This window comes from Drosophila sulfurigaster, chromosome X (genome assembly GCF_023558435.1).
Source record: "Drosophila sulfurigaster albostrigata strain 15112-1811.04 chromosome X, ASM2355843v2, whole genome shotgun sequence".
Classification (NCBI taxonomy): Eukaryota; Metazoa; Arthropoda; class Insecta; order Diptera; family Drosophilidae; genus Drosophila; species Drosophila sulfurigaster.
The window spans coordinates 33,180,344-33,197,740 of record NC_084885.1 but is presented as its reverse complement, the minus strand read 5'-3'; the positions used below and the strand labels follow the sequence as shown (position 1 = coordinate 33,197,740).

General features: G+C 36.5%; 1 protein-coding gene across 1 annotated transcript; it reads left to right on the top strand.

Annotated features, from left to right (window-relative positions):
* Positions 1-1,890: 1,890 nt before the first annotated feature.
* Positions 1,891-12,587, top strand: LOC133848541 (delta-sarcoglycan). The gene is made up of 6 exons (XM_062284157.1): positions 1,891-2,216; positions 6,093-6,885; positions 6,945-7,065; positions 8,035-8,296; positions 10,010-10,133; positions 10,326-12,587. Exons 2-6 carry the CDS (start codon positions 6,397-6,399, stop codon positions 10,512-10,514), a joined length of 1,185 nt encoding a protein of 394 aa, XP_062140141.1. The 5' UTR covers positions 1,891-2,216; positions 6,093-6,396; the 3' UTR covers positions 10,515-12,587.
* Positions 12,588-17,397: the final 4,810 nt, after the last annotated feature.

Sequence of the window (17,397 nt, the reverse complement as noted above, 5' to 3'; positions counted from 1 at the left end):
GCATAGATTTTCTTCATATTCTGTTAATACGTATACAATGTCTGCGTAATTTAATGAATAAAAAAATAACTGTTTATTTGAATTATTTAAATTATTTTAAATAAAATTTGCTCATTTTTCGAAGATAAGAATAATATTTGCATTGCCAGCTCATGAAACTAACTTTCGTTACTTTATGTATTACGAGATATTACTTTACGTAGTGCACTCAACAAGCATCAAATGTGAATAATAAAGCATTTCAATTCTTTGCAGAAGGGATAAGTAAGTTTTCGCAAATTAAAAATTTATGTGTGTGTATGTTATTCTATATGTATGTACATATGTACTTACAGATTAATTAAGTATGTATGTTGTAAGCGCATATCCAATATTTCGTAGTCGAACACCTGGAATATTGTTTAATTAATTGTATATTAAATATGAAGGTTTTTAGCGTATATATAATATATTTTATTTAGTACTGTTCAGAATCTAGTATTAAGCTGAATAGCAGCTGCGATAAATGTATGTCTAAATTTAAAATGCCAATTTTATATAAATTCAATATCGACAAAAACTACTGTGTCCTAAAAACTGACTCGTAAGAATACATGTGTTGGAGTGTGCGGAGTAAGGGCTCATTGAGTTGAACTATGAATAAAATGTAAAGTGCAATCGGAAAGTACAATTGGAAGGGCTTTGGGTTGATATGTAGTTCCGCTTTGCCTCTGGGTAGACAATCAATACTCGAATCTAAAAGGGTTCCTGGCCTAAAACTGGTCGCAGCTTTTAACAATAGGCAAATTAGTAGCGGAACGGGTGCTCATATCTTTTTGAGCACATCCAACATATGCACAACTACATTAAACAAGGGAGGACTGTCCCTTGACCGTATAAAAGATCTTTGCTTCATTAGTTGGAACCGGAACCCGGTTTGCTACATATGCCGCACCTCCAAGCGCGTGGAGCGCCACAACTCTTGAGCAGATGTTGCTAGGAACAATTAAAACGACGCATGTGGGGACAACCCTATTAGAGCACTCTTAACGATAGACAGAAAAGTTATTAGCTTTAGCCAAAGTTGAAAACAGTTTTAATTCGCAAGCATTCTAAGAAATTAGGCATTCGTCTGCTTTAAAAAAGGTCACATCATCTTATTATTATTATTCTATTGTCCCAACATGACAAGCACTCACATACTGTGTTGGGCTCATCTCAAAAGAACTCTACAATGTTGGTGATTAGTGAATTGTTTATGTTTAAATCCACTTTGCTTCTATGCTTGCATTAACTGCTCACACGCAAAAACATTTGTACATATGTACATTTAAATGAATATATGTTATTAGTGTTTTCATTAATATATTGCGAAATAAAAATGGAAATGGAAAAAATCTCGATTAAGAACAGATTATCAAACACGTTAGAATAGAATAAAATAGGCAATTTTCCGCCTGATATGAGGAGGTAAACAATACTGAAGTGCCAGCAACCACGTGTTGCATGTGCTCAAACGTAAACAATCCATCGAGGCTCTTACCGAGCACAGCCGATGACCCGACTCAGTATTCGCACCCGACCTACCAGTGCGAACGTGCGCCCGATATGTGTTTGAGTGAAACTTTTGGCCAGCATTCGGCAAAAGCTTTATAGACACGATGCTTTAGTAGCTGCTAGTATCAGCCAGTGCCAATTTCCACTGGCTGCCGCCGCAGCGGCCACGGAAGTGTTGATGTTGCGCCAAAGTGAATGTGCCTTCAGTTGTTTTTCAATCGTTCCCGACATCAGAACACGGAAGCGGCAGTGCAGGTCAAGCACTATCAAGTAATTGTTAACTTATCAAAGCTCGCTATCGACAAATTTTATTTTTTTTTATAAATATTTTTTTTTCAACAAACTTGTGATCAATTTTCGAAAGCGTGTGAATTTTTGCAATGAATAGTTAAAACCGGTGTGTTTTTTAAGCGGACTCAAAGTTAATTTCTCAAGTTAGCATTACACGTTCTGTGGTCGTCTTATAACAATTACAATCACAAATTGAATTGTGAATATGTCTAACAAAATAATAAATTGTTAATACCTCCTTGCGCCGTAATAATAAAATAATGTGGAAACGTCTATGCATAATTAAAGCTTGGATTTGTTAAAATCTAATTACGACTCTGAATCAATTGCCGGCATATTCAGGAAATCGCGTGTGTTAACATTCAAGTTTATCATTAAATAACAAATCCGTAAGTATGACTCTTTGGCACAAAAAGTATTTCATCCTTACATGGGTAATTTGCCAGCAATAATTCGTAAAATCGAGAGAATATAATGTTCACCTATAAAGTTGTTGTGATTTGTAGAAAATAATATTTCACCATAATTCATTCTGATAATATGATTTGTAATAAGAAATAATCTTAATAAACAAAATTAAAAATGTATCTACAAAGTGTTCATTAAAGATCAGCCCATTGCTGTCATTATAACATCACTGGCTTTGCGAAGATATAAAAAGCAATTTGGTGTGTCAAAATATTAAAAGTTGTCTTATATTTCCATTTCATTTTTAATAGCATACTTGTATTAAATATTAGAAATATCAAACGAGAAATATGAATATGTTAAATTTGGTTAGCTAAAATATCAGTTTTATTAATTTTGCTTAATTTAAGGGAGGCATAAACGAATATTTTAAACAAACTCAAATCAATTTTGTATGGAAATGTTTCACTACGACAATCGCAATTGCAACCAGAAGTTCGCTGTTGTCGCAATTTACGGACACTATACAATTAAACAACTACAACTCCTTAGAAGGTCGTATTAGGAACTTTCAACAATATATGAAATTTCCGCTCAGAACTCGAGAAGCTAACGGACTTATACAATACAGGGACAATATAGACACCGCAACAATTATGTGCCGGACCCTCATGAACTTTTGCGAACATGTGTGTTTGCTGTTGTTGATAACTTAATAGCAGGACAATGCAATACTTTCCATTTACGAACAAATGGCCAACTGCCGGGTGCTTTGCCTATGGGCCGGGCGCCTCCTTCTTGAATTTGGCCTTAGTATGCGTGTTTCGTGTCTAGTTATTGCTGAAAATAAGCCCACTTCGCTTAAAATTACCCATTGTCAAGGACTTTTGAACAACTTCGCATAAGTTTCCTTTTCTAAAAGTGTGTATAGCTCCATAAACATTTTAACGCACACAATCACTGTACCAAAACGAATGCAAATAAGTTGTTGTACTTGTTTTTACGAGTTTATGCCATGTATGAAAATATTTATGTATATGATGACAGAAAGGCAGTATGTTGCATTTTTAAAGTACATCAAATACCCGCAGTTAAATGCTTCCTCTAAAAAAAATGCAATCTTTTTTTAGTGATCAAATAATTAATGGAAATAGATAGGTAAATAAGATATAGGTAAAAATTATTTTCAAAATCTTTGATCACGTTCAAAGCACTATAATTGGCAAATAATAGTCAAATAAACAATTCAATCATGTTCGGAAAATTTTCCAATTTTGATCGCAATCAAAGCATGATATTTGGCAAATAATATTCAAATAAATTAATCAATGAAGCTCGGCAAAATTTTCAAAAATACTTGTACAAAGCATGTCGAAATGCAGAAAACAGAAAGCCGATAAGTTCCAACCATGAACTAAGTACAAAAATGAGAACGTATGTTATGTTCCTACATATATACATATGTTATGCGCCTTTGTACTCAGTTTTAGAAGTAATTTTCTTTGACTATCGCAACCCAACATCACCTACAACTGCTGGCCGAAAAATTTGCAACATTTGCTGCAAATGTTTCATATGTGGTAATAAAAACGTGTGACAACAACAACAATAACAACAACAACAACAATGGAGACGTGCGACATTAACTAAGCGGCAACTATATCTCTTAACTAAAACTGAGTGTACGTGCTAGTTGTCATCTGTTTTTGCAGCCACTGCAGCTAATAGTTACAGTCCTTATTTCCGCCCTGTAAACCTTCTGCCCGCCATTCAAGAGCGTCTAATAACCGGTTGTCTGTAGATACTAAATCAAGTCTCAGAGTATTTGCATTGCACTACAAGCTTTCCGTTCACAAAGCACGTTCCCCGGCCACCATTACTCTAGTCGGACCGAACTGCTTGTCCAAGTTCTCTTTTTAGATTATGTGCATGCACTTGTAATGTGCAACTCTGTGCACTCCCGATGTCATATTATGGACTTACTAACTATAAAGAAAAGTTGGTTTTTCTTTGTATTTAATTGATTCGCACTTCAATCGGAACTTCGTATTCCAACGAGTTTTAGTAATGTTATTCTATCTTTTAAGAAGCTTTGAGCCCTCTTCGACTAAATTAGTGATAATCAAATTTTCAAAATTAAAAGTTGCTCATTATTTAATATTAAAAACTTTGTTTCTATACATAAAAAGTTCGCTATTCTGACTTGCTGTCAAACTTTAGCTCCATGGTAGACTTCTATACAATAATTCAGAGTAAATTCCGTCGATATTTCGTACTTTTAAATCGAATACACACAAAAAAGATTTGACTAATAAATACAAAAATATGCGGGTCGGTGTATTGAGTATCCGATCATAAATAATAAATCTGGGCATAACTTTATAATACACACAAGTACACCTCGTAAATCATAATCCCGCCTGACCGGCCACTATTCCAAAGTAATTAGCCACCCCAACCTTTCCAATATTTTGGTTTGTCATTGGTTGTTTTGGTCATTTGGCCAAATTTTCGCATCAGTTGCAATGCCTTCAAGTTCTCCACTGCTGATTAGAGGCAACTGATTTCAAGCAGCTATTGTATGTAGTCATGTTGCAATCTTTCTCAAGCTCTTCTGCTTAACCACGCTCATTTGGCAAGTCTGCCCATTTTGGCCATTTGGCAAGCCATTTTTAAACAGTTAAACAATAGTTGAGTCGAAGCCGAACTGTTGAGTAGCAATTCATAAGAAGCACGCGTATTCACACTCACTAAGCTGGGCAGTCTTTGTGAAGATCTTCTATCTGACCACGCCCACTTAGCAGGTCCGCCCTCTGAAATATCTTGATCCGTCACCTAGTCTAATACCCACGCATACAATTTGCAGACATACTCGTACAGACAAATTTTTAACATTCAGTTTTTTACACATTTGCATGAATTAATTAACCACTTCCTCTGTGAATGCATTGGGCAGAGTACTTAAATTTTTTTCTTGACTCGCTTGCTGACTTAAATATCAACATTAAGCAATAAGAGATCTAGAAAGCCAGTAAAATATTATAGGTTCTACCACCAATCTGAAATTCCTGGGTATACTTTGATTTTCAAAATCCCCAATGAGTAAACAAACAAAATAATGAGATACAAATTATCTCCAATTGCTTGAATTCACTTTAATTACCCCAAATACATAAACACAGCAGTTCTTTCTTCTCAGTTCTAAGATTGCTGGTAAATTCAACATAAACAAGAAGCTTTACGAACTATATTCTCTATTCGTATAATTATTATGACCATGAATTAAGAGTAAAGCGAGTATTTTGGTTTGTGATTGGGATTGTAAATAATAATGAATCCTAAAGTACATATGAGAAAAATAAAAATAAGTCTTTTTAATAAAAATATCTGCACTTTAGTTGTACACTTTATGGCGCGGACGAAAATATATTTCATCACTGTACTCACGATGACCATGAAAACCACACGAAAAAATACACACACAATTTTCTAATTATAGACGGTTTTCTCTTCGAAATAGTTTTTTTTTTTTCTTGAGTGGTCTAGGTATTGAAAACGTGAAACGTAAAAATATAACCTTCACGGAGCAAAGATTATATTTTTCTGCACATATATTTATGTGTGTACATATAATTAATTAACACACTAAGCGAAATTCAACGGGAATTTCCCAAGCAATATTAAGTATTTCTTTATTCAACAAATCTATGCAATAAACATTATACAAATACAATATTATATATATAATATATTATAAAAGGGGAATACTTGAATTTATGTGATGCACTCCGTTTTGATTCACATCAAAAATGAATAGTTATTATTTAAATGGCAAAATTTACAATTTATGATTTTAGGTACCTCCTTAACATTTGGTAAAACAGAACATTCAAATTCAGAGGCTATGCAATGAGGAACAGAAGTGTTTAGCACCTTTCAGTGCACTGCTGGACCAGAAGCAAGTGCCTTTTGCGAACCTAAACCATCATTATTCATACTCGCGATTGGAAATTAGTTTAAGCTCAACTGACTATGTGCACACGCTAGGTTACATACCTACAGATGTTGACAATTCAATCGGCATTGGAAACAGATACCGATTAATACTTCGACTTCCACGAAAATACTTATTAGCCGGAAGGATTACAACTATTAAGAGCGATGCTCTCTGGAAGCAGAGCAGAAAGTGAAATCTGTAGAGCAACTACAACGACATTACCTGTAGTGTCCGGGCAACAACAACAATATCAGGGAACAACACCTAAACAGATGCGTAAGAGTAAAACCAATCCAACGAGCGTCATGGCACGCAACAACAATGCTGGCGGCGGTGGTGGTAGCGGCGGTGTCGGTGGCGGTGGCGGTATGAGTGGCAGTGTTGTTACATCTTCGAAGACGCCAACCATAATGACGAACAAGGCCAACGTTGACAGAGGTATTCGTAGTGTTATAGCCGACGGCAAAGGATCAGCCACAACTACGAACGGACACGAAGGTGCGGCTAGTTTCGTTGATGGCATCGAGATATATTTGGGTCTAATCGGCTGGCGGAAAAAGTGTCTTTACACATTACTATTGCTATTGATGCTTTTAATTATTACGAATTTGGTACTGACTTTATGGATTCTCAAGGTTATGCAATTCTCGACGGTAAGCCCATCATCATTATGTCATCACATTAAGCCATTGATTTTTGAAATTCATATCAGGAGGGCATGGGCCAACTAAAGATATTACCTGGAGGCATTCAACTCTCAGGGCAGGCGGTAATTATGGACATGCTGCGCGCATCTTCAATACGTTCTCGGCATGGACAGCCCATCTCCATAGGTAAGTTTGAGGCTTGAGTTAATTACTCTGGCTTTGAAGAATGTTAAATGTGAAGTCGCAATCACATATTCGACGTGACCAATTATGACCACCATATAAGAAAGTCAGGTGCATTACGAATATCTATTGTATTCTTACGTTCGTAACGTAAGGTAAGAAAACTACAATCCGAAAGTCTGCATCGCCTGTTTACACAACTCCTCATTCAATCTTGAAATTCAAACATCAACCTTGGATTTGAACGTTTTTTAACGTTCACGTTGAATCTGGTCACGACAAATGTGTTCTGGTGTGACTAAAGTCATAAATCAATAGATACGCACACAGGCCGTGAACAAAAGCTTACTTGCACCCAAGCTGAGCATTTCAAGATACATTCATATCTGCATATGTATCTGTTAGCTGTGTACATACGTAGAGGTGAAATGGAAGTGACACTTTATCAAATAAGATCGGAGGTGTTGACTGTGTCAGCAAAAGATGCCCAATAACAGATTAACCAAATCAGATCAACTGCTTGGACGTAGAAGACAGATGAGGACATTCGGGTGTTCCGGCAATACTTAAAATAACAAATAGAACCTTTTGAAGGCATCTAGAAAGCATCAGATAAATAGAAGCTGCTGGCTATGTGTTAGCGTGTGAAAGGCTGTCAAGTACCGATAAGCATATGTTACCATATGCATATACATATGTACATAAGTACGTGGTGTTGTGAATTAAACTCCTTTTGTATTTCTCTTTGTTTAACGGAACATTATTCATGAATTTTGAATATGAGTTATTAACTGAATGAAAATTGTGAATCGCTTTTAAATAACATGTTTAAGAGAAACATACACATTTCGTATTTGTAAGGTTATTTAAACATTTCTCTAGTTTCTTAACGTTTCTATTTTTGTTTTTTATTTCCTTTTTTTTTTGATCAATTTTATCTCATTTCAACCAACTTGGGACCATTCCATGAAGAATCGTCACGTAATTTTTCAATAAATACACGTGACCCAAACGGCGTACTCGAGAATCATTTATTCTTGGGTCATGATAAGTTCGAATGCCTGTCAGCGGGATTTCGCGTCAACGACACAACCGGTCGAAATTTATTTTCCGTAAATCGAAATGAAGTCACAATTGGAGCACACGCGTTGCGGATCGAAGGCGAGGGAGGGGCCATCTTTCGAGAATCCATTCAAACCCCGCATGTGCGTGCCGAGCCAGGCCGCGAACTAAGGTAAATGTCATCTTATGCAAGTTTGTTTGTGTAATCGCTAAATTTAGTTTCGTCCAATGAATTCTATTATAACATACATATCATACATAAAGTACATACGTTTAGCACTTTGAGTAAATCTAACATATGATAACTAAGGCAGTTTTGTTTGAGGCGATTAGTCAGCTGTCATGTTGTTGTCATTAAAGTAACTCAAATAAAAAACGAACGAAATTTGTGGAATCCCACAACAAAATTGTCCGCAGTGTTGAAATTCGACAAGAGTAATAAATTTCGCGGAATTCATATCACATGTTTCATACAAAAATACTCGTATGTATGAATGAAAATGCATACGAATATGTGTGCAGTTATTTATGTATGTACGAGTATGTGTGTACGTATGTATGTACGAGTATGCCCACACCAAACACATTAGCCGGGTATGGAAAAATCTCCGAAATAAAAAATTAAAAACAAACACTTTCCGAGCGTCCGTGCCGCTGCTGTTGCTGTTGCTGTTGTTGTTGCTGTTCAACGGTGTATGTCAACGTCACCATCACCTTTGCGTCGACAGCAACAGTAACAACAACAACAACAACAACAACAGCAACAATCCAAACACAAAACACTGCCACTCGCGAGGTGTTGGCTTATATATTTGTCCGTTTGTATATACACACATACATACATACATACATACATACATACATATGTACGTATGCATGCATGTGCGTACGCAGCTCGTTGGAGAGTGAAAATATTTGCACATGCTCGTACTCATATACATACATCTGTACATACATACATACGTACACATATATATATGTACTTATACTATGCATGCATGCAAGTACGTTTATTTGTATGAACGCATGTGTGTGTGCGTGTGTGTGCGTGTGTGTGTGTGGGGATCGCCATCGTCACATCATTGAAATCGGCATCAGTTGCGATGAGTGAGTTGAAAAGCGCTTTGGGGCAGTGATTTTTTTTTTTGCTGTTTGTGAAAATCGTTGGCTTTACATTGGGACATTTGTGGTGATAACTCGCCTTATTCAATGACAGGGTGTACTGACTCTGTTTGTCAATGTCCACACTATATAGTAGGGGTTTGAGGCTGTATCTGTGTATACGGACCATTAACAGCACTGCAATGCTTGTAATAACGTTTATATTGACAAATTTGCTGATGGCCGGTTTGTTTTTCCATGAAAATTAACAAATTGTGCTGAACGTTATGTCGATGTGTAGACAGGATTTGACAAATAAGCTATAGCATAAAAAGCAAATGGACTGTTTTATACTTTAACCAAAAATATTCACATAATTGTCAATATATTGTTAGGTTGTGCCAATATTTATTATATGAGTACGAACCAATTCGCTGGTAGTCACTGTGATACAATCAATTAAGCAATACAAAATATACCTCCGTTTGATATGAAGAATTTATCTTGTTTACCAACGCAGTTGTTTATTTAAATTGCAATACGATCGTGGCGAAATTAAACCACAAAATTATTCTAATGACTGTTAAACTCGAATTGGCTATTATTATTAGGTTTTGATTTCTAGAGTCGTGGGGTGTCAACCGTTAAACTTAAAATGTTTCCACTTTTGAATGATGAGTTTAAAGATTGATTTAATATTTTTGAAATAAATATTTAACCGATGATTCGTCTATGAATGTTACTTATATATGTATATATTAATGCATTTTGTTTAACTTTTCAGATTAGAGTCTCCTACACGTCAATTAGATCTAACTGCAGCCAAAGACATTAACTTGCAATCTCGAGCCGGCGGCATTGAACTGCTAGCTTTGGAAGATGTTAAGCTTCGGGCACTGGACGGCAGTGTATGTACTTGATTTTGTTCACAATAATATTAATACCCCTTAGAGTGGACTTGTTTGTGTCCGCTGCAATCCGCTGTATCATAAATAATCCATATTCTAAGACGGAATACTAGCTCTTATATCATATGACGAACAAAAACCCTTCTCTACTTTGTTTCTTATCTTTGGCATGACTTGGCATCTCGGAAATAGTTACGCTTGGAGTCATCGAAAATTCTAATGCCCAATCTGCGCACGGCGCAACCACCAATTCTAGGATCTGCGCAGAGTCGCGATCACATGCACCGAGTCTTCCAATTGTGTGCCTGCTTTAATGGCAAACTCTTTCTGGCGGCACCCCATTCAATATGCGCCGGGGATGATTCCACAGTTTGCAGATGATTGGTTAAGCTGTCAATGCGATCGTGGAAGTAGAAAATGTCACAGTTTTCAATGAATCAAAATGAAAATTGCAATATAGCAATAATACTTATAATTGTACGTATTATTTAGCCATAAACAGACATTCACGCATCAATACATTCATACAATGCTGGCATATGTTACATACATATAAAATATACTATTTACACATATCTATTATGGTATGCATACATATATAATATTACGCAACATTAAATATGCATATAATATATAGCACATACTCGAACCTAACATATAGCGAAGTACATTATGAATTTGTGTCCGCATGATCGCTGTAATGAATAATATGATAAATATGTACATGCTCACACAACTATGGCATATGAATAGAAAATGTTTATAAATGTTTGTGTATAAAGATATAAGATAAAGAGATGATGAAAAGATCGAGGCACCTCTGAGCGCACTACTTGCATATAAATATCTACGAGTATGTGGCATATGAAGTTTCCAAGCTTGCCAAGCAAACTAACCTATGAGAATTAACATACATTACATTAAATAATACGCATTGATTTGTCCGCATAAAATTATATTAAATGAGAGGCCTATACAAATTATATACGTTAAGAGTAGAAATAATCACAATACATATTTATATGTTAGGTATCTCATAAGTTAGTCCGTATATCCTCAAATATATCAATTCATATTCAACACAATAGATTTTCAAATAGTTATGCATGCCAATTACAGTTTACACGATTAATTTGTTGATTATTGGCTGACTTCAGATTGCGCCGAGTATGTGATGCCCATAAGGCTTCTACGGAAAGGCTTCTAAACTAACATCCTTAATTCTTCGTGAAAGTCATATTGGTTCTCTTATATTCATGTTTAAGGAATTGCCTTGTGAATCTTGCCAAAATGCAAATCCGCATTACAGAGTTAACTTGAATGAACGCACTTTGACATGAATATAGGAATACAGTCATACATCTAGTACTAATGTAATACATTTTTCATTAGTGTACGATTCAGATATTTTTTCCAAACGAATCGATACCATTTACAAAAGAATGACAAAATACCGAACTCGAGAACAAAATCAAGAGCTTCTAAGACACTGGCATGTTACATATATTTATGTATATGAGAACTCTGCAAAATAAGAGATCCCTAAGTAAATATTACCGTTAAGAATAAACTATATAGTTCTAGCAAAGAGATGAGGAAAAAAGTTTATAATAATAGTGATCATAATTTGCAATAAGTTTGAGTAATTATAAATACATAATTAATACATCATTATTTTCATTTCAACATACATCTATTAAACAAATGGACCACACTAGGTTTATTGACACTCCATAATAATTCAGCTAATTCCCATCGTTTGATAACATAGGAAAATTTATCTCAGTTTAAGATATTCAGGGTAATGAAAAAATAGGAAATATAATATGAAGGGTCAAATGTTCAACCCAAGTGTCATGCAATAAAAATGTTTTGTTTAATATATTTATTCTTTACATTTGAGTTATGTATAGAAAATACAAAGTATTTTGTGTGTGTGTGTGTGTTTTTTTTAATAATTTTAAAACAATGTTGCGTGTGTACATAATTCTACAATAAACCAAAAAAATACCACTAGTCAAACAGCTAAAGAATCATAAAATTAATAATAATTCTATATAAATTGCATATAAAATAGCAAACAATTATGAAAACAACTATGTAATCACAATACGAAGACAATGAAATATCATCCAATGAATTATAAGAGCTATTTACATATGTAGAAACTATGAATATGGATAGGATGTTGAAATATTACCGTTAAATATATACATTTGTATGTATGCCATTAGAATACTGAAAATATTGTAAACAAACAATGAAATGCTTTTAAATGGGAATTTACGAGTATATGTAATATTTGTTAATACAATAGATGCTCTTTTTTTTTGCACGATAAGTTTATATAAGTATATAAGTACAATATATATAGTATATATACATACATATGGAAACCATATCAGCAATATACATTTATATATACATACAATACATACATATGTATGAAAAATAAATGCATATGAATAAACCAAATAAAACATATACATACATACATATATATATATATATATATATATATATATATATATATATATATATATATATATATATATATATATATATAAATTAGAAAAAGCAAATAAACAAAGAAAACAAAAATCTCACTGTTGGCTCTTGCAATTGGCTGGATGAACAGTTTTTTTATTCGACGATAAGGATTTTGCGCACTTTTTACAGCAAAGCACTCAAACACAACGGCAAGCGGCAAGTGGCAAGCGGCAAGCGGCAAGCACCGACCGAGGCTATGGCTCAAGCTGCAAGCTGAGCGTTCGTTGGTTAACGCCTTCTAGCACCACTTCAATTGAATTGAATGGCATTTGAAGTGCTTTGTGGGTGCGTCTAAGCGAAAGCAGCAACGAGGACACTCTACGCTCCACGTTCTACGCTCGACGCTCGACGCTCAGAGAAGCAGCGCCTCGTGGTCGTCGTGCGGAAAATAATTTGTGGGAGTTGCCGACGAGGATCCCGAAGGCAAACATACGTGCACGACTTTCGTCGCCTGTTCGGTTTAGAGGTTCGTGTACGTTACGTAAATTGAGTTATTTTTTGAGCCAATTTTCTGCCGAGTCACAAAGTAAGCTTGGTAGCTGTCTGTTACAAAAAGCTCTACGAAGCCATTCAAATAGTAGACGTTAACGCAAAAATGAGTATTCCGAGTCAGTCCTTGCGACATCTAAGCATAACAAATCATATGTTCATCACTTTTCACTTATAGTGATTGAAATGCTCCGCAATTGAAGTTAGCATAATACTTTAACATCTCATTCTACATTAATAAGTTAAACCGAAGCATCGAACAATTAAAATTGCGCCTCTAAGGTCACACGAATCAATGTAGGGAAGCAAAGCTTTGTAGTAGTTGTGCTTAAGAACATTTGAAATAGTTCGTTAGACTCATCATCTATCTGCTAGTTACTCTAAATATTACATATATGTATGTAGTTGTAAGTCAAGAGACTGATTATGGAATTCTGTTTTACAATTCTATTTAATGCTTAAACTATACTTTCCCCACTTTCTTGCATTTACGTTTATTCACAGACTCACACACTAATTTGAATACGTGTGTAGATGTGTGTGAGTGTGTGAGTGTGTGAGTGTGTGAGTGTGTGTTGGGCAGATTGCTCGTTACACAAGAATGTATTTAGTATTCCATTAATATTCTAAAAGCCGCTTTTGTACTTTACTTCGCATCATTGGCGCAGTTGCATGCTGTACCTTTTTTATCCACACGGCGGCATTCGGTGTGTTTGAGTATGCTGCCTAAAATGTTAAACAAGCAAGTAGTAATCGCATAAAATTTTCTAATTACCCAACCAACACACACACACACACACACACATTCACTCGTGAATGTGGCACTGAGACATAGAGAGTTATATATTCATATATATGTACGTACACATATACGAAAACTTGCCACAGTGACGCCTTTTGCGGTTCCTTACGACGATAGGCTAAAAGTTTAGGGCTGACATTGTGACTACCAACACATAGACAGATGTCTGTGTCTGTGTCTGTGTCTACTTGGCCCACTCCTATTTTGTCACTATGCGAACAAGAATATCAGGCCAGTAGTTAAAATTTCAATGCATAACTCAGCTGTAAGTGGCGCTTGTCTTAAAATTTAAATGAATACACCTCGGCAACAACATATGCAAACAGGCATAAATTTTTTAGGCAACCCCAGCATCATCGCCACGAGCAGTTAACAACGAAAGTCAGTTCGTCCTTGCCAGCATCGTTTATGGTGAGTGTGTGTGTGTGTGTGTGGGGCATCTGTGTACAATTGTGTGTGTGGGTGGGTGTTGGCGCATGGGTTGTGGCGCAACAGTTAGCTAACGGGTTGCAGAATATATGTAGGTGTAAACTTGCACCAAGCTGACAAATGAAGTATGCATGAAAGTGGCTGGGACCGCGACACCGCGACCGTTGCTGCAACTAATAGGATTGGGCTGGAGCCATGGAATCAAATTAATTGTTTCATTTACTATATACACTACGTGCAACATACAGTCAAGTCATTGTTGTTATTCTTGTACCCAGTTGTTGTCCCATGGTCCAACACAGACGCTTCTTTCGAAAGCGAAAAGCGAAAAGCGAAACAGTGTCAATAGAATAGTATTATATGTCGCTTCATGTTCAAAGGCTTCAATTGTGCATACGATAACAGCCACACACACACATACATATGTGTGTATGTATGTACATATAGTACGCATATTCGCTAACTAAACCTGCGTTTGATTGGGCAATTAAGCAAAACGGTTGTCAACTTTAAGGTTGACAAATTTCGAACTGTCGGAATTTCCTGCAGCAATTGAATACAACCAAATGATGCATCGGACTATAAAATACCCTATGCTGGAAGTCAACAAATAGTCTTGTCTCTAAAACCAACTTTCAGATCCTAAGTAACAATGTACCGAGTCCTTGCCCGAAAACAACTCTAGTATTTGAGCTATTTTAGAATTCGGTGGTGTGCCACTTACATTGTCAGGCGAACTTAATGTAAAAAAAACAGTTTAAAATGTATATAATTAATTATTTAACCATTTTTTAAGATATATGCTGATATCCTAGAACTCTTAGTATTATAAGCAATCGAAAATTTTTAAAATAAACTCGAACAGTGATCTCGTATTTTGGTCGAGTTGTAGAGTATCAGTGAAAAAAGATTTATACTTTAATACAAATTATATTCTTATGGTGTTTGGTATTTATGTAGGTACTATATATCCCATACTAACAATATTTGTCGTAAAGTAAACTACTTGTGTGTATATTTATTTACAGACTGTGGCTTTTCGCTATCACACATATAGTAGACACGAATCTATCCGTGTCCGTCTTGCTGCTTGCTGCCTACTTGCCAACAGGTCGTATGAGTTATGCGGACATTGTGTAATACGTTTATTAAGTTATTAAATTGCAATACAAGCGTGTATCGCAAGCATCACATTGCAGCTAGCTGAGGATACTCATATCTACAGTATGTGCATATATCAATGGCAGTGGAGAGGTGTTTGAGGTGTTTGTGTCCCGGTCATGTGTGTTACTGGCGAGCCAAGTAGTTTAGTGGCAGTTGCAACTTGGAGTTTAAGTTGTAGTTGTAGTTGTAGTTGTGGCTGTAGCTTTAGTAGTTGTTGTATCAGCAGCAGTAAAGCGCGCGTATATGTATATTTACGTGGCTTTAATTTATTTGCATGCAAACAGACAATGTAGTTGAGAAGTAAACGGGCGCTTGAGTAAACGATATGCCGCTTTGGCTGTAAGACTCTGGTTCTGCTGAGAATTTTATATGCATGCCTGTGAACACATACGTTTATACGAGTATCAAATGGCCAGCAGCTCCTTGGCGTATGCAAGTTTTGTGTATTACGCGTGCCAAAGAGCCAGCAAAAGCAAGAAGAAGCAGTCCCTGTCATACTTAGTGTAGCTGCATGTTTTAGTACTATGGACGTATGTCGGAATGAGAATTTGGTGCCGGCATCGCATCGCAGCGATAAGACAGTTACCATTTACCAGTTAACAGTTACCATCTACCAGTTACCATCTACTATTTAGCAGTTACCAGTTACCAGTTAGCAGTTAGAAGTTAGCAGCTTTAGTCTGCCGTTGTGTGTGGGCGACCAGCAACTAAACGAATTTATGTCGTAATGAATGTCGGTTGCCGCATATCACGGTGCCTATCTGCGGTTTCTAGCAAGACTCCCCCTCACCCTCCTCCTGCCACTCACTCTTTATCCGTCACACCCTGCCCTCCTAACTGCTCGTCGTCGAATTTATCTGGCGAGCTGCTCGGACTGCCTTTTGCTGTCTGATTAAAGTCAGACTTCTTTTCTGAGGCAATTTGTAAAATTCGAACAGATTTTGAAAATATGTATGATACTCGTATTCGTACGTACATACGTATTCTTGCAGCGCTGCGACGTGCAAGTAATGCCGTGCACATGATAACAAATACGAAAAACCAAAAAATAGTACTCGTACTTTTTCGCAGACAACTTATCAAGCTTGCACAGAGAGTTGTGGAACAAAAAAAAAAGTTCATTTCCCATTTTGCGGCAGATAGCCCAATGTGGTTGGCTGGTTGGTTGGTTGGTTGGTTGGTCCCTTCACAAACTAAACAAGCTGAACAAGTCAAACAAAATTGAAGCCGTGGTACCCCTTTACCCCTTCACCACTTTACCCCCTCTCATTGGCAGCTTGCCCCCACTGGGTGTACTACTCGTACAATTTGCTGCTTAAATTACGAGCTGTTCATTTTGTGAGTGCCGCGCTTAACTGCTTCCTCTTGTTTTAACTCATTGCTGTAACTGTCCCCCCTTTTTTGCCACCTGGCTGGCACTTTTTGTGCGCTTTTTACGAGCTGTTGCCGTTGTGCCCGCTGTGCCCGTTGTGCCCGCTGTGCCCGTTGTACCCGTTGTACCCGCTGTGCGCGAGTGCGTGTTAACAGGCAATTAAATCCGAATTACATTTTTGCTCCTTTTTGCATGCCATTTGCTTCATACGTACTATTCCAGTATGTGTGTGTGTGTGTGCTTGTCTTTGTGATTGTGATTGTGTTTGTGCTTGTATGTGCACTTAAATGCGTGTGTAGGTTGCCTTTCAAAAGTCAAACGGCAGGTGTGCCGAGTGCCGAGTGCCACACCGCATTGCACGATTTGTTCCCAAATGGCAGCGATAAGACGTGCAAAAGTTCAAGAAGTCAGCTTGGCCAGCCAGGACCTTTTAGTCCCCGCCGTCCTTGCGACCATCT